The 27,681-nt window shown below is 41.4% G+C and overlaps 2 protein-coding genes across 5 annotated transcripts in view; both read left to right on the top strand.

Annotated features, from left to right (window-relative positions):
* The window catches only part of BCL7A (BAF chromatin remodeling complex subunit BCL7A), a 34,168-nt gene extending 30,438 nt beyond the window's left edge, over positions 1 to 3,730 (top strand). For all 3 annotated transcript variants that reach the window (XM_034790944.1, XM_034790943.1, XM_034790945.1), the window contains one exon: positions 238 to 3,730. In XM_034790944.1, coding sequence (XP_034646835.1) covers positions 238 to 309 — 72 coding nt within the window. In that variant the 3' untranslated portion in view covers positions 310 to 3,730. The remainder of the gene's footprint in view (positions 1 to 237) is intronic.
* A 5,469-nt stretch (positions 3,731 to 9,199) lies between these two features.
* MLXIP (MLX interacting protein) overlaps positions 9,200 to 27,681 on the top strand; it is a 64,788-nt gene continuing 46,306 nt past the window's right edge. For both annotated transcript variants that reach the window (XR_004648236.1, XM_034790874.1), the window contains exon 1: positions 9,200 to 9,590. Coding sequence is in view for 1 of the 2 variants with exons in the window: in XM_034790874.1 (XP_034646765.1) it covers positions 9,226 to 9,590 (365 nt within the window). In the remaining variant the exon portion in view is untranslated. The remainder of the gene's footprint in view (positions 9,591 to 27,681) is intronic.

The raw sequence follows: 27,681 nt of genomic DNA, 5'->3' as shown, positions 1-27,681 counted from the left end.
GCTACCTGGAATCAGGATTTTGCCCTATGTGACTAGGTAACAAGACGACCAAGCAACGTGAGGTTTAGAAAGATGATTTCAGGAAGTGTGTTTATTTGGTTATGTCATTCACATCCTAGGATATTTTGTGTCCCCCAAGTAACATGAGAGTATTCACTTTTTTAATTTTAATCTGATGTCTACAGCACCTAAGATTCAGTCCAATGATAACATGAATTTTCTCTCTTTCCTGTTAAGGACTCTGAAGGAGTGCCACCTTCTAAAAAGATGAAAGTAGAGGCTTCCCAACAAAATGTTGAAGAGATTTAGACTATAGATTTTCCTGATCAGTTTTTATGTAAGGTACATCAGTGGGCTTAATCATAGAACAACTTTACTTAAGCATCTTCTCTTGGATGAGGACAGAACTCCTAACTTTTCAAGTTACCAAGCAAAAATCCAAGAAAACCTAGCAAAGGTTTAACTTCTCAGACACTGAAAACTTTTTCCTGTGAAACAAACATTGAGAACTTTTAAGTTACTGTCTCTGAAATGGTTGGAGTAAACAACTCAGGAGGGGTCTACGCACTGTTTCTAAAGTCAAAATTACAATTATGTTGCTGCTGGTTTTTTTGTTTGTTTGTTTGTTTCCATTTCTCTATTTAACAATGTAAGATATTTAAGGATGGTACAGGTCAGGTATTAGCTTTCATGTGAAGTTCATTGTTCTGGCGTGATGTCTGCTTTTGTTTTGTGCCTTGTGTTCTGAAAACAGTGCTAATTTTTAAAGTTGTTTTGCAGCTGTCTCCTTTGCAAAGTGGCCTATGTTTGTATAATGCCATGTAGTAAGTTTTTCTGTTTTTTTTTATTTTTTTTATTTTAAATCCCTGGTGCTTAAAACTTAACAAATAGAGATAAAATTGATCTGGAAGCCATTTTCACACTTGGAGTCCAAGGAGACAAAGAAGCATCATTTTATTTTTCTGCAACTACAGTGGAGACCTTTTATTGAATGCCCAGCATTCGCAAATTGTAAATCTGGTCTTTTAAACTATTCTTAACTTCATCGGAAGTTAATATGATTTATTTACCATTTATATTCCAGATCTGAATAAATTTAATAGAAGTAAAGTAGATTAAGTAATAGGTCCAGATCTCTGTACTGGGTACAGTAATTGTTTTATTAAAAAGTTCCACTATAAAGATAGGATCAAAGGGATTGATGTGCAGCATATGATTTATTCTGATATCAGGTTTTCACTGAACTGGATTTCATTGTACTGTTCTTAAATAAGATGTTTACTGATATATTCCAGGCTATACTGTATTTGGGATTTTTTTAAACTTTCAGCTTGTCTTTGTAAATAAGTCTTATTTCCATAATCTCTACATTACTGATAGAAATTATCCTTTCTTTTCAATTATGTTGATGCATGCTTATGCTAGGCTTGTTTGAGAGGCTCTGAGCACGTGTAACTCCCTTCAAGTCAATGGCATTTAGAGGTGCAGAGTATCTACATGGATCGGGCCTTTTAGGGCCTGATATTGCAATGGGTTTATTACTTCCAGGGAGGTGCCAGGCCCCTTCAAAACCGCGTCATGTCCATGGTAACTACTTGTGTGACTAAGGAATATTCACATGAGGTGTTATTCAGATGTTGCTGGATTGGGCCTTAATCTTCATTCGCTCTCAGAGGGAGATGGGTCTTGTAATTTAAAACAAGATCCCACATCTCCAAAAAATTGTGCAGCGTGTGTAATCTGAGATCTGTAAATATTTTTTAAAATGATAAATCTTCCTGTCCACACATTTTCATAATTAGCTCTTTGTAAACTTGCTTATTTCTGAATTCTCCAATGGTGAAAATGGCTTGAGCTTTGACTACTACGTTGCATTTGCAATTACCACCTTAATTATGAAGAACAATTGGGAGTAGGAGAGGAGTGAGGAGCCAATGCTGACCTTCCGTAAAATGTCTGTTGGATTAAACTCCAAAGTGACTTGCTATGCTCAGATTGGGAACTTTTCCTTTTATGTTGAAATAAACTTTTTTGGATCTCAACTAAATAAAATTTGGTTGCAAATCATTCATGAAACCAGTGTGCTCCCTAATAAGTTTTTGGGTTCTCTGGTCAGATCATGAAGTCCATTAACTTCCTGAAAATAAGGAACCGAGGAGCCAAAAGTTATATTTGCACAATAAACATATTGGAATGGTATAGTAATTTCTCTCTTGAATTGTGTGTATGCTTAAAAATGTTGATAACTGGTCAATGGCTATCAGTTTGTATGTATATTACACTCAGATTTAATTGATATTTTGTGAGAAAAATTCTATTTGATATATAAAATGGGCAAATTAAAAAAAAAAATCAGACTTTTAAAAACACGGATTCACTAGCATTTTAATTTTGAATGCTAAAACTACATGAATCTGATGCCACCTTTGACAAGTAGTCATGTTTACTGATCACCATCTTCAGATGTGTCCCAAAATGTTTTTAATTTTGATTTTTCTACAGGTTTCCGAAGGGATAGATAAGCTTTTTGATTTCAAAGCTGATTCCTGTACTTTAGGAAGAAAAATATAAATAGCACTAAAATACCTCAAATTTTTCATTAGATAGAAATGTTTATTGGCATTACTGACACCAACAGGTTTAACTATAAAATTCCTTCTTTTCCTCCTGTGGCTTCTGCTCAGAACTGTGTCCATTGTACTGTGGCTTGGAAAACAAACCAGCTATTGTTAGTGGCTTTATTTCTAAAATAGTAACTTTTTATTTACAGCTTATACAAAATACATTCAGAACTTCTTTTAACCACCGATTCTAGTGACAGACAATTGAAAAAGCAGATTCCTTAAACCTGTTAGTGTCATTCTCTAAGAAGTGAGACCTTGACATTACCTGGTATGAAGAAATCCAAAATAATGTATAAGACTGTTATTAGTCTTTCTTTGAAGTGCCTGATAACATTAATGGGCCAGTGGATGTGATTAAACACATTTTAATGCCAGAAAGTACAGATGTGACCAGACCAGAACCTAGGATCCAAATCTACTTGAGGTTTGGAACCGCATCTAGATTCAATGTTTTGGCTTGGACCCATCTCTACCAGAAATTTGTTTTATGAACTCACTGTAAAAGAGTGTATTGAAACCATTGAGACATGAAGCAGAAGGGGAGTTGTAATTTACTTCGAGGTAACTGAAAGTTCTCATACAGCTAATGTTTTAGAAATAGTGCAAATATCAAGAAGTGCTTCCTTGCTACATGCTGAATGTTGGAGCTTCAGTTACAAAAACAAAAGAAACTAGAAGCAAAAAAGTAAATTAGCTTAGGTTGTGGAACACATGAGAAGGCCTTCCAAATAAGCGATTTACGCAGCCAAACGTTTTATAGCAGAACTATTCCTTGGAATTTTTATGCTTGGGAAAGTAGTTGTTAAACATTCCAAAAAGTGCTGGCACTTACAAAACAACAAATCAACAAGGCAGTATAAAATATGGTTTTGGGTGGCTATCTTCATACATAAACATTGTCATGTTTTGGAATGTTCTTTATATCTAAGGGTCTGTTAGAAGATGTAAAGAATTCTGTTTTTTTCTCCCAATACCTAATCGTTTTCCATCTTATGATTTTTGTGTGTGTTGTACAGCAGTATAATTTTTCACTTATTTATTCCATCAGTAGCTATGGTTTGTACAATGTACAATGGTTTCATTTCAAAAATAAAATTAAAAAATCACAACAAACATTGCGTGAATAATTTTTGATTAAAAAATTTAAATTTAAGGAGTTCAGTTTGTTTCTAAGTTAAAATAAATTTCAATTTTTAAATAGATTTTTAAAAAATTGTGCATTCTGTGGTGTCTGATTCCATAATACGTAAAACAAATATTGCAATCTTCCTGTTTCTTACTGAACTATAGTGTCGTAATACTGCTTCAGTACGACCTTGCTAAGTTGCATGGATGAATGAGTGGTCTCATGGAATTAAAGTAGTGAGTAAACAAATCCAATAAAAGAGCAAGATTACTGGATCCCACAATGTACTCTGATTATTTAAAGTGCTGAGTATTGCTTGGATACTTGACAGGGTCATATGCTGTAGTATATTTTGTAAAACAAAAAAGCTTGTAATGCAGACAAATCACTGTGGTGATGTCTTGTTGAATTTTCCTGAGAAGTGGGGAAACTGTTAGTGCAACTTCTGTAAAGTGACTGCAGATTAGTAAAATTCCACTTTGATTTCTTGCTCTCCATCAGTGTGCTCTGCAGTATAGACACAGTGAGAGATGTGGCCTCTACTCTGAGTGTCCATATTTCCCAGTTTTTCAGGACACTTGAAATGTTCCAATTTTCATTTCATTAATAATTTTTTGTTAGAACCATAAAATGTTCAAGATGTACTGCTGTATCAAGTATCCTTTGGTCTGTGTTTACTGGGAACACTCAGTCTAGTAAAACAAGTGTTCAGTGTGAAACAGTGTTTTGAAGTGAATGGAAAAGTCGAATGCTATCAAAATTGTTTTTTCTTGAAGTGAATGTTAATGTCAATTGTTCATTGTTTTATGACACATTTATTCAGACAGTTGCTGGAAAAAGTCCTGTACTCAGAAATATACCTGTGTCACTGAGTCAGGAACTGGCAATAGTAAAGTCAGCACATACAGAAGAACACTTTAAAAAGTATATTTCATTACCCTAAAAAGTTGTTGTAAAAATGCTGTTTTTTTTATCTTGAAAAAATGGTCACATTATCCCTGCCCCAAAGATCTTACATTCTAAATTAGATTTTATAGATCAAGCATATTTACACATTGAATGGCCTGATAGTAATTCACTCACAAAGTTGTGCTGATGGGAGTTTTATTTTAATACAATGCTCACATTTTTAGTGCATTTATCTCAGGCTTCACAGGTGTGTGTAAAAGGGGGATTTGCATGAAGAGAATTTAGGCTTGTTGTACAACAAAGAAAACTATTCCAGGCATAAAGGATGGAGTGAAGTGTGAGAGAGAAGTCCCTTTGAGCAAAATAAGCTATACCAGAAAAAATGCAGTTTTGCCAGTATAACTGTTTACACTGTAGACTTTTGTTGACACAGTGGTGGTGATTGCAAATTGTACCTCCTCACACCCCCTCACTGACATAGCTGTGTTGCCAGAAGTTTATAGTGCTGCCTGTGGAGACTAAAACTGGGAGAGGGGAAGTTAAGACAAAGTGCATGGGGGGGGGGGGGGGAAATTGTAGTGGGTGACCTACATGAATGAGTGTTAGTAGGACTGTGCTCTAATTGTGTATGGTTGACTATGGATATATGTAAATACAGATATGAACATGAGAATCAAAGTAAAATTGACCAGTCTAGACTAAAGTCCCCTTTGCTGTTCACCATTTATACTTGTTTGTTTTATTCAACCTGGATTGTTAAAGTATTACCTTTTAATGGAGAAAGGTATTAACTGTCCAGGTAAAAATATGTAAAAAGAAATAACCCATGTGATTTTTAGCCTGACAATGTCCAAACAAGATTACATTTTGGACAGCTAACTGATGGTGTGGGGCTAGTGGGCCTTTCCCCCATTTCGGTTGCTTATATTTTGTGTTTTTAACATGGGCCCAGAAATAATTGGCAGCAGAATCCTAGAAAAGACCTATTGTCTCAGGTAGACTACCACCCCATGACCAGTGCTGGGTTTTTCTTTCTCCTCTTGCACATTTTTCTTGTGTCTTGTGCAGTCCTCTTTTAACTGTCTTAGTCACTGATGTTTCAGAGTAGCAGCTGTGTTAGTCTGTATCCGCAAAAAGAGCAGGAGTACTTGTGGCACCTTAGGGACTAAGAAATTTATTAGAGCATAAGCTTTCGTGGACTACAGCCCACTTCTTCGGATGCATATAGAGTGGAACATATATTGAGGATATATATACATACACACATATACGTACAGAGAGCATGAACAGGTGGGAGTTGTCTTTACCAACTCTGAGAGGCCAATTAAGTAAGAGAGAAAAACTTTTGAAGTGATTATCAAGATAGCCCAGTACAGACAGTTTGATAAGTGTGAGAATACTTACAAGGGGAGATGGATTCAATGTTTGTAATGGCTCAGCCATTCCCAGTCCTTATTCAAACCGGAGTTGATTGTATCTAGTTTGCATATCAATTCCAGCTCAGTTGGAGTCTGTTTTTGAAGTTTTTCTGTAGTCACTGAGGTGTTCGCCACTTCTCCCAGGAAAGTCTAGCAAGAAATTTAGTGGATGCCAGTTTTTAGTCATCCTGTGACAGTTTTCACCTTAAGGGCCAGAGCCTATTCACCTTATGTGAGGTACTCATTATCCCCAGTTCCCTATACACTTTGGGCCAGGGACTTCGATCTGTGCTTTTTTGTCTAGCTTTTTCCACCCACTGTAAACTGTTCTATAAAATAAAAAAATAAGAATTCCCCAGTCTAATCAATGATGCTGTCCAGACTCCAAAGAAAAGGCAGTTTAAACTTTATTTGATTTTTAAACCTAGTGGTGTCCACTAGGAGGAGTAGAGAGCAGTTCTGTTCCGTTTGCAATGGGCTATAGCAGGAAGGGCAATCACAGGCAGCCAGAGCCCTATAGCAAGGATGATGCCCTCTTCATTATAAACAGGATTGGCTAGAGCAGTGTTCTCAACCTTTCCAGACGTACCCTTTCAGGAGTCTGATTTATCTTGCATACCCCCAGTTTCATCTCGCTTAACCACTTGCTTACAAAAATCAGACTTAAAAATACAAAAGTGTCACTTACTGAAAAATTGCTTACTTTCTCATTTTTAGCATATAATAAAATTATTGGAGTATAAATATTGTACTTACATTTCAGTATATAGTATGTAGAGCAGTATAGAGTCATTGTCTATGAAATTTTAGTTTGTACTGACTTTGCTTGTGTTTTCTAGGGTTGGTCCTGCTTTGAGCAGGGGGTTGGACTAGATCAGTGTTTTTCAAAGTTTGGGTTGCAACCCTTTACTGGGTCGCAGCATGTAAGGCACTGGGTCGCCTGGCTCAGCACCCAGGGACTCTAGCGGTTCTGGTCAGCACTGCCAACCGGGATGTTAAAAGTCCCATCAGCGGTGCTGCCCAGCTAAGGCAGGCTAGTGCCTACCTGTTCTGACACCGCACTGCGCCCTGGAAGCAGCCAGCAGCGGGTCTGGCTTCTAGGCCAGGGGGCCACGGGGCTCTGCGTGCTGCCCCTGCATCGAGCACCGGCTCTGCACTCCCATTGGCCGGTTTCCAGCCAATGGGTGATGGGGAGGTGGTGCCTGTGAGCGAGAGCCACGTGGAGTTGCTTGCGTGCCTCCCACCTAGGAGCCAGACCTGCTGCTGGTCGCTTCTGGGGCACAGCGGGATCCGCGGTGCCTGGATAGACAGGAAGCCTGCCTCTGCACCCCAGCTGCAACGCTGACCGGGAGCCACCAGAGGTAAGCCCATGCCCCAGCCCTGAGCCCCCCCCAAACCCCTCATCCCCAGCCCCACCCCAGAGCCTGTGCCCCAAGCCCAGAGCCCTGACCCCCTCCTGCACCCCAACCCCCTGCCCCAGCCCAGATCCCCCTCCCACACCCCAAACCTCTCATCTCCAGCTCCGTTGGGTCGTGGGTAAACAATTTTCTTCAACTGGGTCGCCAGAAAAAGTTTGAAAACCACTGGACTAGATGACCTCCTGAGGTCTCTTCCAACTCTGATCTTCTAGGATTCTATGTAGCCTGTTGTAAAACTAGGCAAATATCTAGATGAGTTGATGTACCCCCTGGAAGACCTCTGCGTACCCCTGCTTGAGACCCACTGGGCTAGAGCATTTCAAGGCTGCAGGCAGCTCTGGGGTGGCATTGCATGATCGCTAATGGGATAGGAGTGCAGAGGGAGGGGTTGTTGCAGCAGCAGGGTGTTAGTCACAGCTGAGCCAGAAACTTCTCGATTCTCTCTGTGTGTATGGAAGAGACATCTCCCATCTTCACTGTAAATAACCCAGTTGTCACTCTATGATTAAGTGATAATGTAACTGCCTTGCAGCCCTGTGTAGCTAGGGAGAGGAAGGAGGTCAGTGGAGAAAGTTCTCCTGGCCCCACCCTGTACATATGGAGGGGAAGTGAAAATGCTGCCTTTTGGTTTGAAACTGGGTGCTGCATTGTAACAAAGCCATGCAGGGTGTAGCGAGATGATTGCAGTGCTAGTATGTGGGGAGTTGGTATGGCAGGGGCCACTGTAGTGTATTTAGAGGATGTGCCATTCCTCACCTGAGTTGTTTGAGGGATGGCAGTACAGGCCTTAGCATCATAGAACCATTGGGTTAGAAGGGACCACAAGGGTCATCTTGCCGCGATGCAGGATTTGTTTAGTCTAGTCATCTAAGACAGCTGGCTCTCCTGCCTCCTTTCGAAAACCTCCAGTGAGGGAGTTTCCTCAGCCTCCGGAGGCTGTCTTGTTCTTTGGGGTGTTCAGTGGGAGCAGGGGACTACCCTGCATCATTCTGTCTGACCTGTAGATTGCAAGTTCCTGCCCCAAAGAGTTCTTTTGTTTGTCTGTACAGCACCTAGCACAATGGAACCCTGATCCTTGATTGCGGTTCCCAAATGTGACCATAATGTAATGAGTAGGAGCATTGCCTGCCTGTGTGTGTGGCGGGTGTTCTTTGGAGGTGCTGGGTGATTCTGGTCTAGGTAGTGGAGGGGATGTGAGAAGGTGCCAGGGGGATTATAGCGTAGATAGGTGGATGGGTGTTTAAGGAATTGGAGTGGCTGTATGGTAGCAGGGAGGGGCACCAAGGCCTGCAGTGGACAGGGTTGGTTTGGGTGGATTACAGTGCAGGAATTAAGGAAAGGCTTTACCAGTGCAAGGGGAGGTTTGGGGAAGCCCGTGGAAGAGTTTGTGGGGTGCATGCATTCCAGGGGTGGGGTTGAAGGTCAGGGGGGATGCAGTGCTGAGGAAGGTGGGGTGTAAGGGTGGTTGGTGGGGGGAAGAGAGGGGCAGGGAGCACGGGTAGAGCCGTTGGGGTGGCTGCCTGGCCTCCCTCAGACAGGTGCTAGTCCTGGTCCAGGGCTTCCCGCCCCGCCACCAGCTGCCCCTGCCCCTGCCCCTGCGCAGGCCGGCGGGGCGCGGGCCCCGGCTCCTTTAAGGGGCGGGGCCAGGCCGGGGGCGGTGCCAGAGGGGGGCGGGGCGGCCAGGAGTCGGGAGGGGTCCGCGGCCGCAGCAGCAGCGGGAGGCTCGGGCCATGGCCGCCGACGTGTTCATGCGGCCGGGCCGGCTCCCCGGGGCGGCGGGGCCCGTGTCGCGGCGGGCGGAGCCGGACGAGGACTCCTCGGACACGGACGATGGGGGCTCCCCGGCGGGGCGGCGGCCCGGGCCGCGGCGGGGGCAGCCCGCGGGGCCCCAGATCATCCACTCGGGCCACTTCATGGTCTCGTCGCCGCACAGCGAGCACCCGCCCAAGAAGGGCTACGACTTCGACACGGTCAACGAGCAGACGTGCCAGACCTACCGCTTCGGGGCGGCGCGGGGCGGCGGCGGGGCCGGGGGGCGCCTCAGCATCGACGCCTCCCTCACCAAGCTCTTCGAGTGCATGAGCCTGGCCTACAGGTGCGGGGGGACCCGCGGGGGTAATGCTGGGCCGCTTGAGAGGGGCTGGGGGGGGTGTCTGGGGCAACAGGAAGCGCCAAGGGGGGGGGAGCTGGGGTGGGGTTATGGATGTCTAACACAACAGGGGGCTCCCTGCGGGGGGGGCGGTGCCTGAGAGGTTGGTTGATGGACCAGGATGTTGGGTTGGGGGTATCTGGGGGGCTCCAGGGCAGCTAATGAGATTTGGTGTGGGCTGGGGGGACTCAGGGGACAGCAGTGGTACATTGTAGCATTAGTTCAAATGGGGAGCCCATTAAAGCCTGGGCATATGGGCGTTGTAGGGGAAGTTGGGTGGGGGGAATCTGTGTCGGACTAGGGGGAGACAAGGGTATAAAGGGGCTGGTGTGGTTGAGTAGTTGTGTGTCTGTCATCAGTTCTTCTAGTTATGATCTTGTAGAGACTTGAGGAGGAAACAGGGGAAACCATGAGAACCTGTTAGGGAACATGGCTCATCCTGTGGAGTTGGGAGGGGATGCAGAGGGGTGAGCGATCAGGGTTCAACAACATGTTGTGAGGCAGGAAGTGGTAACATAACACAGACACATGTACTGTACAAGACTGACTGTACACTTGCACAAGTGCTCTGGATAGGAAAACTCCCCCTGCAGTGTGTTTAAGGTGGATGGATAGCTATGCCCAGTAATGTCAAATAGCTACCTACTGCATGGTCCCAACTATGGCCATATACTGTTCCAGAAGGCATCAATGTCAGACTCCACATGAGGAATGGTTTAAAGAGAGAGGGTGGGAGAAGAGTGGAGTAAACCTGAGAAATGTTTTAACTGAGTAGTCTGGAACCTCAGTTTTTCCATATAGAGGAAACTGTCCATCCCTCCGCACCAGGCCCATAGGGAGGCCACACCCTCTTGCTTCCACATCTCTGGAAAAGCCAGCTTAAAGGGGATTTAGCAGCCTCGGAGGTCCTGGCCTTCTAGAGCTAGGCAGCAGAGAATCTAGGGCTCCGGCCCTCCAGCAGGGCAGAGCACCAAGTGGTTAGGGGCTCTGACCCTCTGGCAGGGCAGAGCACCAAATGGTCTCTCACCGGACATCTTAACTCAGGCAGACAGCAGAAAACATTGGCCTCTTGGCCCAAGGTGGGTAGGCAGCATTCCCAGGGTGGGGTGGCTGCAGGAAGGATAAGGGGACCTGGGCCCACCCTACTCCACCAGGTCCCAGCCCAGAGCCCTGACAGTGACCAATCTCTGCCACTGGGTCAGCAGGGATCCCACCAAGACACACAAAGCAGTACTTTGGCACTACAACCAGACTACTGTCTGGTGTTCCAGGGCTACTTCTTATAACCCACTGACTGGGTACCTTCATTCTATGAGTGTCCTCTTACCTCCTCAGGGTATACAGCTAGCAACAGTCCTAGCAGCTCCTCAGCATCCGTAGCAGTCCCTTCAAGTCCTCTGTGCTGTAGAGGTCCCACTTAGGCACAAACCCCAGTGGGGAGCATCTATCTTCCTCACCAGCTCCAGGCCAACTGAGCTGCAGGGCCTACCTTTTATACTTCCTGTCTGCCCCTCTGTTTTGGGCGTGGCTGGCCTGGCTCTGCCCACCAGGAAGCACATAGTGGTTTCTCCCCCTCAGGTCCAGAGGAAGGCCATGTCCCCTCCCTATACTCCACATTTGATATAAATAAACTACAGAAGCAGAGAAAGGGGGCTTGGGGGAGAGAGGTAAATGCAGGTTTAAAAACTGGTGACTTGCATGGTAATTTTAGTATATTTAAGACAGAAGGTACCAGTGGGGCCTGAAACAGTTCTGAAATGACTTAACCTAGGGAGTGACTGGCCTTAAAAATCCCTTCCAAAGCTATAATTGTCAGGCTGCATTGTGACAGACATCAAAAAAAGGACTGTTATTGTGCTATCTCATAAGCTCTGGTGACTATTGCTTTTGTGGTGTGATGGAAAATATAGTAATGTTGGAGCAGAACCTGTGGGGGGAGCATATGAACAGTAAAGCTTTTTGTTTTACTTTCAGTATTTATTTACTTTCTGTTTTGTTCATTGTATCTAAATTACTTTTGTTTAAATGAAACAGCAAAACTTTAAAGTATCTGTAGAAAATTTTGGGGACTTGGCATTATAGAGGCAAAGCTTGTATCCCTGTATGTAATTAAAGTTCTGGACAAAGAGAGATCTTCATTGCATTCTAATAGGGGTTGCAAATGGAACAAATAGGGTTAGCTTCAGTATATGATGAGAATTAAAAATAAAAGGACTTGATTCTGAGAGAATCCGAGCTCTTCCTGCCTCCGTAGACTTCAGTGGAAGTTGCAAATGCTCAATACCTCTTGGGATTGGGCCCAAAGTTAGCAGCAACAATTAACGGCAAAGCCAAATAATTTGTAAAGGACAGAATAAAAGTTTCTACCTCTTTTTCTTTTCCTGTTCCATAAGAAAAGTAGCCAGCTATTTGTTTGCATTTTTCTCTTGCAAGTACAAGAAATGATTAGTCAGCATCTTTCATTATTTTACAGTAACACTTTAACTTTGTTCCGGTGATTTCAGTTTGTTGATAGTACTTCCTGAATTTATTTAGACGTGCTACTAGAACTTCAGTCTTGCCTTCCACCTTTTTAATAAGATATTATGCTAACGCTTATCGCCCGTGTCTGTAGTCTTCATTGGAGACAGGGACATAAGGTAATCGTGCTGTGGAATAGAAATGTGTTTTTGAGAAGATGCATGTCTGCTTGAAGCTTTTGGCTCTTCAGATGCTACTGGGAATGTTTAAGGGAGAAAGTCAATTTGGATTCACGTTTTTAGATTTTGATTAAAAGGAGGGGTGGGAAATTCTTCAAAACATATAAATTAAAATGTTTTTAATTTAAAGGGAACATTTATATGTTTATATACCTTTTGATATTTTAATTTATATATTTTTATATATTTTAATTTATATATTTTTAAAATGTTCTTTTCAGGTGTTGCTATGTAAAAGACTCATAAAGTAAAGGGGAAACTGACTATGCATGAGAAATAGTGTAACTGGCTAGACATACCATTTTGTGACGTATGCAGTGCAATGAAATGGACTCCTTTCTTTTGATTACCTTAACGATTGTTAATGGGTAAATAATTTCCATGAAGAAGAGTGAATTGTAAATTGGCTGTGTATAAATGTGAACTCAGAGGAGAGCTTTGTGCTAATGCATGAGAACCAGAATGTAAAACTAACCAGTCTGCTTTCACTGTCCAAACTAAGAGAAATGCAAAAAGTAAATTATCAGCATAAAGTTGTTAAAGTAATCTAGATTTAAATATTTTTCACTTTTTACTCTGTTCAGTTATATATATTTTTTTTAAATGTACCACTGTATTATTAAGATTTTGAAAATCGGTGATCATATTTAGTGAGGGAGCAATTCTGTGGTGGTAATTTGTGCTTATTGAAAATAGATAGCCAATCAATTGTCATACACACACTAAACCCTGTGTGTGTGTGTGTGTGTGTGTGTATGTGTGTATATATATATATATTTAGCAAATGTCATTGTTCTGATATTCTGGCCCTATGTATTGAGAGGAGAATATGTCAAGAGACAGAAAATACCTTTTCAGTAGATTCCAGTTAAAAATTAAGGCTAGTTAAAGCTTCAGCAGCGCTTTAACATGGCTTGTGTAGTCATGGCACAGTGCTGGGAGCTCTCCTAGCGCTCTAAAAAACCTACCTCCACGAGGTGCATAGCTCCCAGCGTTGGGAGCATGGTCCACTGTCTACACTGGCGCTTTACAGTGCTGAAACTTGCTGCGCTCAGGGGGGTGTTGTTTTGTTTTCACCCCTTAGCGAGAAAGTTGCAGCGCTGTAAAGTGCCAGTGTAGACAAGCCCTAAGATGTTCTGACTCTCAAGGCTGGTTAATTCCACCTGATGAAGTTCCCTGCACAGATTTCAGATAATAGACTAACCTTTCCATCATCACCTTTTAATTAGCACAACAAACTGATCACAAAGTTTGTGCCTTTTAAATAGGATTTTTTTTTTTTTTTTTTTTTTTAAAGCCTGGCTTTAGGTGAATGTCTAGTGAACATGGTGCATGTAAAATTAGTAAAACTGAGTGCCTGATCACCAGCTGAAGAATGATTGATTAAGCCTGGAGACTGAACTACCCCCACTTATCCTTTGCAGTTGTCTCTACATCCTTATCTGCTCTAGGGATGTTCAAGACACACTGATACAGTAGACTTCATTCTCAAGCCAAGCACCTGCACTGTCAGGAAATCCACGCCTGCTGAGTAGTAGTAGTAGTAGTTATTTTTAACTCAGAAAATTAAACAGAAAAAAATTGATGTTGTTTATGGAAAATATCTGATGTTTGTGTTCTGCAGAGTCAGCAACACTAACCATGTTCCCAGAGTTGGGCAAACATGGCCTGTGCAGATGAAAAAACAAGGAAGTCACCATGACAAAATTGTGTTTTTATTTATTTGAGACTCCTCACTTGTGCCTGGATGACTTGGAGGCTTAAGATGAGCTATTCAAGGCCTCGAGGCACTAAATTACATGCTATTTTACAGTTTTACCAGTCTGCTAGAAAACCAGGATTTAATCACGTGGGGAAAGGCTGGACAAAGAAGTGCATCTTCCCCATAATTCTAAAAGTGTCCAGGTTTGTGCTGAGTCATATTTTCTGCAGGGAATGGATTCCAAATCAAACTTCTAATTTTGTCTCCTACCTTAAAGTGTGTGCTTCATTACTTTGTGCTGTTTAAACAGCTGCCACGTTTCACGTGAGGAAACCTGAAGGGGAGAGAAGCGATTGCTTTTCTTTCTTCTGTGAACAGAACAGGCTTTTAGCTTAGTTAAACTTATTTTTCAGTTGCATTGCAATAATTTAAATCATTGCTCTTTTAAAAAATCATGTCAAATCAACCGCTTTACAGGGGAAAGTGTGACAAGAACACACATTCTGATATGCAGCTTAGTGGATCAGAAACTTTTACAAATCAATATGTTACCTGTAAACAGTGAAGCAGACTACAGCTATCACGTGTCTTGTACTGTACACTTTATCTGAATGTCACCTTCCACCATCATGAGATTGATTGGGAACAGTACCTCGCTTAAGGTTGGTAAATGGACTGTAGATGCTTTCTTCTGTAGCCCTTTGCCTCAGCCCTCTAAAATTCAAAGTGTAATTGAAGTTAAATTTTAGTTTTGTACTGCTTCTCCCCCCCCCCCCCCCCATTTTAGAACTATTTAAGCAATATTCTTTAGCAAAAATAGCGCAGGATTTTGGATTGTATTTAGGATGTTCCTAGCCACAACATGAATCACCGGGATTAGGTACTGGGACAAAGGATGCTTCTCCCTTCTTTGCTTGTGGGCTTGATTGGGTAGGAATGTACCTTCCATGTCCATTGACTTCAGTGAGAGTTTAGGGTGTGCCTCCCTTTGCAGGATCAGGCCCCACTGCCTGCGAAAGTGGAAAGGGAAGTGCATGCAGTAGAAAGTTCTGATATAAGGAATTTGCAGAGGGCAGTGGGGAGGATTTATTGCATTAATCAAAGTATAGTGATGTTAGAGAGCTGCATGTGGAAAATTTTACCTTGTAAACGGTGGAGTATAGCTTGTTGAAGGTTCAAACCCAGGAATTCACACTTAGAAATGGAGACATGTATCTACATTCTGTACACTACAAATGAACTCCATACTTACCAAGCCAAGTGCAGCATCTCCCTTACAAATAATATAAGACAAAGCTCTGCTATAGGTGCCTTAAGACATAATCTATGTTTCCCAGAGCAAATACTCTCTTGTAAGTAATTTGTGCATTTGACAAGATTCATTAGCATCTGGCCTCAACCTTCTCTTGGGCAGAGGAAGTGCGCCATAGCAGACTTAGGAAATGGTGGAAAAGCTGCGATTGTGTGAAAGAAATATTGAGAGGTGTTGGACGGTATTCATTGCATATTTTTTTCTTTGTACACAAAAATTGGTGGTTTTATAATTTTCCTTTTCTGTTCACTGTTCGCTTCGATCTCAGTGCCACTGACAGTCTTCTCAGAACTAAAAGACAAAGGTACTAAAGTGTTTGAAAGCTGTGTAAGTGTACTGCAGTTTTTTATTTGTTTTCTTTCGGTCTGGGCAGAAAACCCTTAACATTATTATAAAATTTTTATTATAAAGACAAACAGTTGTCTCCAAGGAAATAAAATTGGCTCTTTGTATTCCAGTCAACAGAAGCATCTTAATTTTTGAAATGCAAACTGGAGTTTTATGGTATTGTCAGAATTTCTAGGGAATTAAAATTTGGAAACTCTCAAGGAAAATACAGGCTTTCAGATATCACTTCTGGTAGGTTTGCTACTGGAAAGGCTTTGTGTTGAAGCACAGACTCTGAACGTAGGACTTTCAGTAACTCCTTTGGTGCTCAAAATGGAAGTTGTGTGATTATTTCTTTTATTAAATTATTTTTCAGAGTGGTTCATACGTGCTAAGGCCAGAAAGGGTCATTGTGATAATCTGTCTGACTTCCTGTATAGCGCATACCATGGAACTCCCCAAAATAGCTACTGGAGCACATCTTTTAGAAAAACATCTAATCTAAAACACTCTTCAAGGATTCAGTGCATAACAGAAGTAAATGTTTAGTTACTGAGGGTCATCTAATCAGTAATGATCATAAATGGGGCTGGTAATTTAATATGTAGTCTTCAGAACTTATTTAAACATGAAGGTAACGTGCTCAAGTCATTCAAATAGAAGACTTGGAGCCAAGTCTCTTGTGTTGTATTTCTGGTTCTGCTAATGACTTGCTATATGACCTTAGACAGTCATTTAACCGCTATCTGCCTCAGTTTCCCTATCTGTAAAATTATTATAATATTGGCTGATTCACGGGGTGTTGTGAAGCTGTTTTGCTCTACTTGGGCCTGCCAGCTAATCATAGGAAAAACATCCACTTCTTCATTCACATTTTCAGAGCAGCCAAAGCGCTCATTTTCAGCATTCATCAATCTAAATATAGCTAGGTGTTCATAGTTGTCTGCCCTTTGTTTGTGCTATATTGTATATCTGCAGGGTAATCAATAAATGCTCTTTTCTCATTCTGAGTCCATTTTATCAATAATAGCAGTACAAATAGAGCTTGGCTGAGAATTTTGGCTGCGTGGACAGAGAAGAACGGCGAGAGTTTAGAGATGTTATATAAGAAAGAGGCTGATTATGTGGGTCTGATTAGGGGATTGATGAAAGATGACTGTTAGTTTATGGGCCTGAATGACAAGGAGGATAGTGGTGGTGGTCAGTAATAGAGAAAGCAGGAGAGGAGGGACTTTGGAGAGGTAAGATAAGTGCTCAAAGAAAAGATCTGAACTGTGAGTTCCAATAAATGTTAACCTTTGTAGCAGATCAAACAAGACAAACCCACAAACACAAATTACTGCCTAATAAAACCTCACCAGTGTTTTAATAATGATGCTAAACATAATACTGAACACTTTTCAGGGGTGCTGCTCTGTACTCAGCTTATCACACTAGGTTTGTGGGTTTTGTTTTGTTTTTTTAAACGTTCGCAGCAAACTGTGACGTCCCAGCGTGCTGCGTTTATTTATCAAGATTTTGACAGCTTGCCTCTTTCAACACCAGCAAAACACTCCCCAGAAGTCAGACCCCCAAAGGATCCGGAAGGCTTAGTAAGAAGAGGCTTAGTTGAAGTACCAGGAGAAGGCACCCACTCCTGTGTTTAAATTGATATGTTTTAAAGAGTAATCCTCTGAAGTAAGGGATTGCTCTGCTTTGGGACTGCTGTGGGGAAAAATGTAATGTCTGGCTACTGCCGTGCAAATTCCTGAGTCAGAGATCTGCAGGTGGCAGAGGAAGGAGACATTCTGGAGATTCTAGAAAACTGTTGACCTTAGAACAAAGGGGGACCCTGTTACTCATAGAGAAGCTTATATTTTCTGCCTGCTAGGCTCTGGGATCTCTACGTTTGACAGAGCATTGTTGCCACAATGGCCATCTCCTACTTAAGCTGTCAGAAACTGAATTTCCATGTGATGCATGACTCCTTTCTTAAAGAGAAATTTGTTACAAATGTTAGGATGTGACTCCAGTTCAGCAAGTGTCTGTGCCAGTCAAGAAACCTGTTTTATTACGTAAGTACAAATGATCTGGCTGTTTGCATGCTCTTCTCTCCTTGCTTTATGTGCTGCTGGTGAATTTATTCTCTTTATAGCAAATGTTTCGTTTTGCAATTACAATTCTGTAATGCAATGGTCTGTCAAAGGAGGATTCATATCTCCATGGATTTGATTCAGTAAGCACATCACTCTAGTATCAACAAGAAGCAGCACCTCAATGAGATTGTATTGTACATTTTAAACACCACACATTCTTAGACTTTTCTAAGACACAAATAGAAATGCAAAAGAGAAAATACTGGCAGAGGGGTCTGTTGATTGGAACAGGAGCCTGGGGGCCAGAACAACTACTTTCTCTTTCTACCTCTGCCATGGACCCTATTACATTATTTTAGTCCAGTCTTTTAGCCACTTTAAGTCTCCATTTCCTATGTGTAAAATGGGACAATAAAACCTTACTTCACAGAGATTTTTGGAAGCTTGTTCATTAAGCATTTTGAGGTCCCCAGATGAGACTCTTTGGATAAAAGGCACTGGAGAAATTCAAAGTCTCTCTCATCTGGAGATATCAAAGCATGTTATAAATAAGCCTCATAACTCCCCTGTAAAATAGATTTTGTTACCCCATTTATGGAAATCTTTGTGTGGAAAATAGATTAAATGTCACCCGGGGAGTCAGTGGCAGAATCAGAAACAGCAATCCAAATTGAGGCTTGGGATTCCAGAGTATTCTAAGCACTATACCGCAGACTCTCGACTACACAAACCTGACTTTTGGTCTTCTTGAAATTAATGGAAATTTTTCTTTAGTGAAGAGTGCTGAATAATCAGTGCCCTTAATCCTTGTCCATGGAGGGCAGTGAGTTTGTATAAATTCAAGCCACTGACGAGGCAAAGAACCAGTGACACAAAATAGAAGTCTTAATTTTAGTGTATGCATGTTTTAGTTGGTGCAACTTATAATATTCCTGACACTTCAACACATTTTCCCTCTACAATCAAAAGTAACATCCTCCCACACAGAATAGAGATATCTAAAATTAAGAGCAAGGATTGCCATTTGAAGGGGCTAGAGATACAGATTTGAGTTAATAACAAGATGTGCCATGCCAAGTGTGCTCTCAGTCCCCTGCTGTTTTAAGTTTTCATCTCCTAATTGCATACTGAGCAGATGGGGTTTAGTCTGTTCTCTGCTGAATGACTCCTGTAGGGAGGATGCATCTCATAGTCATTTTCTTTAGTTTCTGATTATCATTATTGGTGTTTCCTCCCCACTCTCTGAGCCTCTGTCAGGTCTATGAGGGAGTGGTTGGAGTAAGGGTCTAAAACATGAGCCTTCTAGGTTCTATGTCTATCTTTGGCACTCATTCAGTATGACTCATCTGTAATACCTGTACAGTAACCTTCACAATGTCTTCTAAGTAGGTTAGAATTCATGTTTGTAAAGTGTTTTGAGATTCTCAGATAAAAGATGCTATAGCAGATCAAGCCCATCCACATTAGGAGGGGGAGGGATAGCTCCGTGGTTTGAGCATTGGCCTGCTAAACCCAGGGTTGTGAGTTCAATCCTTGAGGGGGCCATTTAGGGAACTGGGTAAAAATCTGTCTGGGGATTGGTCCTGCTTTGAGCAGGGGGTTGGACTAGATGACCTTCTGAGGTCCCTTCCAACCCTGATATTCTATGATTCTATGATAATACAGACACTTCTATTTGTGAATATATATATATATATATATATATGTATATATATATATATACACATAAACATAATTAGTTGGGATGTCAAGTTATGCCCACTTGACATGAAACACCTCTCTTGGTTGATAAATTATTCTAATTGCAAATTATAATGAGACAAGGTAGTTGATACAGTTGAATGTTAATTTAAGAAAATCTGTTGGTTTTTTTAAACAGTAATTAGAAGTAGAAGTGTGCTGTTTTTAAACATGATCACTATTAATGAACATATAGCCTCTCATAACCCTATTCAGTGGTGTCGTTTGGCATCGTTTTTTAAAATGGGTGCTGTATAATAATTATGTAATAATTCTTAGAGGTGTCATCTGAACTTAAGACTAATTTTGGCTCTGACGCTGATCCTGGGCAAATAATTTAATATTTTTGCCTCAGCTTCCCTAGTGATAAAACACCTTCCAGTGAAGATATAAGAATTGCTTAGTTAATGTTTAAGGGCTTTAAAGTTTTAAACTCCTGTATAGTGATTAGTATTAGTGAACCAAAAATACTCACTGAGGCCCTCCATAGTGTGCCTTTCCCTGTTTTTTTGTTTTCTGATAACCATTTAAATTATTCGGGATAGGATAATAATACTTTGCACTTGTGAAGCACATTTCTGAGAATCTTGAGTGTTTTACAAGCTTTAATTAATGTTCACATCTCTCCCGGGGAGGTGAATAAAGTGTAAATGTTGGGAAACTGAGACACAGAGCAGTGAAGTGACTTGCCTGTGGTTACTTGGAGGGTTGAGGGCGGATACAGAAATGGAACCTGGATCTTCTACTTCCCAATTGTGTGCTCTCCACAGCATTAGGCACTGCACTAACACAATAAGAGACAGTCCCACAGCTTCCTGATCTGTCCCCAGTGGTTGGGTGAAACACTTTTTGCTTGACTAAAATTAAATAACGGTCGGAATGGCTGCATTTTTTAACTTTATGGGCGTCTTTTCTTCCCTGAAATTGTTCTATTGGAAGTATCTTGCTACATGCTGGGAGAAATGCAGCATGTGGGGTCTGAATTGCTCTTGGTGTTTATCTGTAGTTTATACACCACCAGAGCAAATAAAGCATAACTTTACAGTGAAGCAAATACATGCTCTGTGTGCTGCTGTCTCTAGTTGCAGATAAAGCAAAGAGTGAAAGGTTTCCCATGGATACTGGCAAATAAGCAGAAAAATGGAGGCCAAAATTGCAGGAATGCTTTTTGGGAGATCTTGTATAGGGGCGTTAAGAGGAGGAAGAAAGGCGCCCCAGTTCCATTTCAGTTCAAGGAGCCAGGTCTCCAGGCTCAGATTCAAGAAGTTTACCCAGTGAAAAAAGCTCTTGTACTGCACTACCTATGAGAATCTCATTTGTTTCTTATCGGCTGCTCATTATAACTTCCGCTTCTGCAAGGCTAGATCTGCAGGATGCACTGAGAAGGCTTTCTTTCATCTTGAGTCAGGAAATGGGAAGGGTCATCTTATTTTTGTTTGTTTAGATAGGAAATTAATGGGGTCTGCTAGTACTAGATTTGGCTCATGAGTTTATACAGTTATTGTACAGTGTTGAGCATCAGAGTTGATTTGTGGAGAGTCCAACTAGCCTTGTTCTTGCCTAAGAGATTCACCCTTGAGAAGCATAATGCTGTTATTGGTTTTGGAAGTGACGCAGAAGTCACTTTGTTTCAGGATGGATAAAAATCAATGATTTAAAAAAATAAAAAAAATCGGAATTTTTTATTTAAATTGGATTTTTTTGATAAATGCTTTTTGAGGAAAAAACCTGTCTAAAGATAGTTTGAATTAAGATACATTATAGCTCAAAGATATCTCATAATGGAATAGGGATTATAAATTCTAATTCTATAGTATGAGACAATATATTCATGTAATGTTTAAGAAAAGTTTTGTAAATGAGTTCCAATAGTTCATGGATTAGGGACCCAATTTTATAGGGTTCCAGGAGCTTCTGTATAGATTATTTAGGTTAATCTTTCTATCTGCCCAGTGGGACTCAGTGCTCAGTCTAGAACAGTGGTTCTCAAACTTTTGTACTGGTGACCCCTTTCACATAGCAAGCCTCTGTGTGCGACTCCCCTTATAAATTAAAAACACTTTTTTTACATATTTAACATGATTATAAATGCTGGAGGCAAAGTGGGACTTGGGGTGGAGGCTGACAGCTCGTGACCCCCCATGTAATAACCTCATGACCCCCTGAGGGGTCCCAACTCCCAGTTTGAGAAGCCCTGGTCTAAAAGATACCATCAGAGATGCTTAGTTTTGCAGTTCTCAAACTGTGGATTTGTGTCTCCAAAGATAACATGCTTGTTAACAGCAAAAATGTTTTAAAATAAATAATATATAGAGGTGAGAAATAACAGACCTCAATCCTATTGTCCCTCTGCAAATTTGTGTACAGAGTCAATCCCTTACCTCTCTCTAAAAGTGCAAAGTTTCAAAAAGTTCAATCAGTAGAAGATTTTTGTGGGCGGAATAGATCTGGACAAGGAGAAGAAGTCTGGAGATAAAAGTGAGAAGGGAGGGACAGGCAGGCAGTAGAAACAAAAGTGAAATTGTTTGAGCAGCATATTCCAGAAGTCTTGGGGTCTTTCTGAGTGTAGCCCTCATTGATTTGAGATCTACCATACCATTCTCTCACTAGAAAGGAAAACCTAAAATGGCAGCAGGCTGTAAAAGAGACCCAGTTTGGGAATAAGAATCATTCAAGAAATATATGTTTGCTGATGATGTTTTAAATAAAGTCACACCAGTGAACTGGTGGAAGTCACTTAAGCACTTGGATTCAGAGACCGTTGAAGAGATAATCTCACTTTTAACAGCAGTAGCTTCTTCTGCTGGTGTAGAAAGAATATTTTCTTCCTTTGGACTAGTTCATTCCAAATTGAGAAATCGTTTGGAACCTGAAAAAGCAGGAAAGCTTGTTTTTCTTTTCCAGATTTTGAACAAACAGGAAAATGAAGGTGAAGACAACAGAGCAGAAGCCAATATTTTAAGTTTCTCATGTTGACCTGGCTGATGTAGTCAATTTAATTTTTGTTTTTGTTTTTTTTAAATTTCATTAACTATTTTAGTTAAAAACAATTTTAATAAAAACAAACATGATTTTAAAAAACTTGAATGTTTAACTAAATTCAAAAATTCATATGCTTGTTTTGTTAAAATATATGTTTGCGGTTGAAGAAGAAAAATCCAGAATACATAACGTTGTTGTTTTAGTTAAATAAAACAATTTAAATGTCTGTCTGGTGCTGTTCTCCTCTAATAGAGCATGGCAAGAAAATCCTCCAAATATTAATGATTAACCTGTTGAATTGGAGATAGTTCACCTCCCAATGACTTCATAAATATCTGCTTCAATTACGTTTGGTAAATGAAATAACCAAACAGTCATTCGTTTTCTGATATAGCTGTAAAACTAATTTGAAAAGTTTTCAAAATAAATCACTTAAAATGTATAGTGTGTACCTTCTAAAAATGAAACCCACATCTATCTCATGAGTGGTGAAGAATATGTATTAAGGTTATAACAGCCAACAAGAATGCACTTTTATGTAGAAATCCATGATTAAATTGAGTCTTCCTGACTAGTGATCACAGTAACTATCACACTGCCTTTACAGCACTCCAAGCCTTGAATGCCAAGAGGCTAGACATAGGAATCAACCCATGCATGGTTATGCAGAACCCTAGACTCAGGATCATCTGGTCAGGCCTCTTATGGCTATTCTGGTACTGCCTATCTGAAGAGCTGGAGTGCCATAAGGAAATGAAACAACATAAAGATTGCACAATACAGTAAATTCTAAAAATAGCTAAGAGCCCTCTGCATTTCATTAGTATTTAATAAAGTGGGTTCATGTGAGTTCTAAGGATGAGCCCTCACTGTTTGCCTAGCTAGACGCAATGCTCTGGCACAGCTTGCACGGAAATTTTCATCTGTCACTGACTTTTTGATTAATTTGAAAAATTTTTAAGTACCACTTTCAGAAGAGCTTAGCCTGATTGGAGGATGAGTTAGGACAGAATCATCCAGTTCCCAGTGGCCACTCCCTTTTTGAGGCCCTTTGCTATGCTATGTTGTAATTTCTCTACAGAGAGACTTTTGTTTTCAATGCTGGGGTGTGTCATTTGTTTTGAAAGATCTGAATTCTTGAAAACGGGCCTCCTTTTCCAATTACAAATAATGTTGAGTTGGTGAGAGAGAGACCAAGCGATGAGCAAAAAAGAAAGGAAAGTCTTGGAAGAAAAGGAAAAACCTACACTCTGTGCCTGGTTGGTGTTGCCTAGGAATTTCCAAAATAGAAGAGGCCAATGGGAAAGGTCTTTCTGTATTTCTAATGTGCCCAATATTGGATCTGGGTGCTATCCTGCCACCTCTTCCAGCTAATTCATTATCTTCTTGGATAGTTTGTCTTTACTCATTTTTATTACTGTACAGAGTGGTCTGTATAAACTAATTTAGCATTGATTGACAGCCCTGTTTACAAAGAGTTGTGGTGGATACGCCATCTCTTGCAATTTTTAAATCAAGATTAGATCTTTTTTTGCTCTAGTTCAAACGGATTATTTGGGGTAAATCCTATGGCTTGTGTTATGAAGAAGGTCAGACTAGATGATCACATGGGCCCTTCTGACTTTAGAATCTATGAATAAATCCCCTGTGCATCCATGGAACAAATACCGCCTAGGTAGGGCTTCTGACTTTGGTTTTAACCGATAAAACATCCCTAGAAACGTGTTTATCAAGTAAACAATGGGAAAACACCAGAAATGGTTTCTTGTCTACAGAGAGCAGTAATGCAGACTATGGGGGAGTGATTTCTAATGCCCATGGACGTGTTGCACAGTAACAGTGCTCTACAGCCAAAATGCTTCTGAAATAAATGTAGTGAAACTTTACTAATTCTGGGTCACTGAGAACAAAAATGATGCTTAAAATTGTTGATTGGCTCTAGTTTTCAAGATATGCTATTGGGTCAGTATATACGACCCTTGACTTGGGAATGGCGGAAGATAAGTGAGTTATAAAGTGAAGGGATCTCAATTTAAACCAGAAATGACTAAAATACATCTTTGACTGGATCTATGAATAAATCTATGACTGGGTTTGGACAGTACTTGCTTTTTAGGCAAAACAATGAATGATGCAATCTGAAGCTGGTATTGCGTCATACATGATATGAATTGCATCATGTTATTCCTAGAAGTCATGGATGATGCAATCATAACGAAGCTTACATCACTCTATTCAACAAATTGCCCTATATCAGCTCTAGAAATCATACAGTGTCGTGCTCTCTTATTTGTCAGTGTTTGATTTTGCAAAGGGACACATTTCTGTTTAGCCAAAGTGAGCAGAGATGCCTCGTACTTGTGTGAACAGTGCAGATAACTTCTGCTATGTTTGTGGTGAAGTGACTTTTGTATCACAAAAGCGCAGTATAACCACTATGGTTAAGAAAGCCTATCACTTTTATTTTGGCTGCAAAATTGGAGATCAGGACAAGAGGTGGGCCCCACACATGCTGCAACACTGGACCTCCCCCACTGCAACTTGAGACCATTGCTCCTTGTTCTGTCATCTGCCACCACTGAGAACAGCCGAGCTCCATCCTCTTTGGAACCCCCCTTCAGGTAGTTGAAGGCTGCTATCAAATCCCCCCTCATTCTTCTCTTCTGGAGACTAAACAATCCCAGTTCCCTCAGTCTCTCCTCATAAGTCATGTGCTCCAGACCCCTAATCATTTTTGTTGCCCTCCGCTGGACTCTTTCCAATTTTTCCACATCTTCCTTGTAGTGTGGGGCCCAAAACTGGACACAGTATTCCAGATGAGGCCTCACCAATGTCGAATAAAGGGGAACGATCATGTTCTTCGATCTGCTGGCAATGCCCCTACTTATACAGCCCAAAATGCCGTTAGCCTTCTTGGCAACAAGACCACACTGTTGACTCATATCCAGCTTCTCGTCCACTGTGACCTCCTAGGTCCTTTTCTGCAGAACTGCTACCTAGCCATTCGGTCCCTAGTCTGTAGCAGTGCATGGGATTCTTCCGTCCTAAGTGCAGGACTCTGCACTTGTCCTTGTTGAACTTCATCAGGTTTTTTTTGGCCTAATCCTCTAATTTGTCTAGGTCCCTCTATGTCCGACCTTTCTTGTCAGTTTTGAGCTGAATGGCTAATGGGATAACTGACAATAATCTAATCGAGAGGCGGGCTGGGTGAGCAAGAGGGCAGTCAGCCTTCTTCTGGGGAACTAATAGGCATCAGAGCACAGGCTCGCCTGTTAGCTCCCAGTACAGTACTCTGTCGCAGGGACACTTATAGCACAAGAGGAACAAGCTCTCAGATATAGCTATATCATTGTTGCAGCTTCTGTGCTGGGAGACCTGCTTATAAAGGAGTAGTCCACTGAAATGGTTAAAAAAATTCAATCTTGCAGTTCAAATAGGACCGCACTATGTTTTAACTGTGCTGCCTTCTTGGGCATTGCAAAGCTGCAGCATACCTTTAGAACATGCAGTTTGGTCCCATCTGTGCTACAAGACCAAACTAGTTTAGCTGTCAGGGAACAACCATCCTGTAACCTCATTCCCAAATTGGAGGTTTCTACAGTGCAAACAGGATCCAAATGTGCAGCAGTTGTTTTCTAAAGGCGGGGATCATTGGTGAGTTGGGAGGTAGGGAAGGGAGTGGTGCCTTGTCCAAATTGGCAAACACTTCGTACACATAAATCATCACAGTTTCAGCTCCACTGGGAAGCTGTAGTGTAGGCAGGGCAACAGAGTGGTAAAAACACCAGAGTCCTAGTTATACTAAGCTTCTGCTGTTGCTACCGCTGGGGTGAAGTTGTGCTGGTGTTCATTTAAGGGCTGTAAAGCTGGCTAGTGTAGATGCAGCTTGTGATGCATTTACCTGGTCCTTAACAGAGCTATCCACAGAATGTGAAAATGCGAGAACTGCTTCCATGTACCGTACAAATGCTCCATAAAAGACATGGAGTTTCAAACTGCTGCTTTTTGGTGACCATGCATCAGTTACCCCAGTTTGTTCAGCTTTTGGTTTGGTCAGTAAATAATGTGTTAGTCTGGATAGAGGATGAGAGAACTTGAGTAGAAAATATGGAGGCAGCATGCCAAGTGTGGGGAAAGTCCAGAACAGAGCAACAGGAATGACTGTTGTCTGCTTTTCCTCTTTACAAAACAGAAGCTTGTGTGAGAGAGGCTAAATGGGGAGGGCAGTTGTGCTGGGGAGGGAAATATAGTGACCTAGCAACAGGTAGGAAAGGAGACTTGTCTGTTGGAAGGTTTTGTATTTTTGCAGAGGTAGTACTAAATCCAACACTTCAGGGAATTCAGACATGGTTTCAAACTTGAGGTCTGCTGCGGAACCAGCATGTTGTCAGCATATTAAAATGTACCCAGTGTTGGGATGGGAGGAGGCACTTGATCAAACAACCTCTCTATCCCGAGGCAGGAAATTGAACTTATTTTGAATGTTCAGAGCTGCACAAACACACCAAACTTTATCTGAGTGATCATCACACCAAGTAATTTTAAAAAAGTAGTCATGAAATAGCTGAGAATCCTGATGCAATCCCTCTGCATCCTGATACTTGAAACAGTGTGGTTAACAAGTGGCTGCTCTTTAAGAAGAACATTCTCCCTCTTCAAAGTAGAAACTCAGTAAATCAACACACACTCCCCGGCTGACTGAGTATGGAAACAATGGGGTCAATAAATATGCAGAAGGAGAAATATTTTTCTGGTGTCTTTCATCCTAGGATCCCAAAACACCTCCCAACAGGCCAGTGAAGTTGGTAAGAGCATTCCTGCTTTCCAAATAGGAAACTTAAACACAGAAAATTGGCTTATCCAAGATCACACAGGGAGTCAGTGGCAGAGATGGCGGGGGAAAAAGAAGTGTCCTTACTCCCAGTCCTGTGCTCTAACAACCAGTCAGCTCTTTCCCTGCAATAACTAAAGACTAGCCTCTTGGCAGGTGAAAGGTGCATCTCCCTAATGAGAGACTTCAGATAAAAATGTACATTGGATATTTATTCTCTTCAGGACAGCACAGGCAGGGTGTGTTAGAGGTGACCCGAGTTCTAGAAGGCTGTAGATAAGTATAGTTTGGGTTGCTGTCCACCTGCCCTCTGTGATATCACTCTAGTCCTATGCTGTTGCTTCAGGCTAGGAGGAAGCTTTTTCCCCT

The sequence above is a fragment of the Trachemys scripta genome, chromosome 15 (genome assembly GCF_013100865.1).
Source record: "Trachemys scripta elegans isolate TJP31775 chromosome 15, CAS_Tse_1.0, whole genome shotgun sequence".
In the NCBI taxonomy this organism is placed as follows: Eukaryota; Metazoa; Chordata; order Testudines; family Emydidae; genus Trachemys; species Trachemys scripta.
The sequence above is the reverse complement of the archived record's forward strand: the minus strand, read 5'-3'. Positions and strand labels throughout refer to the sequence as shown.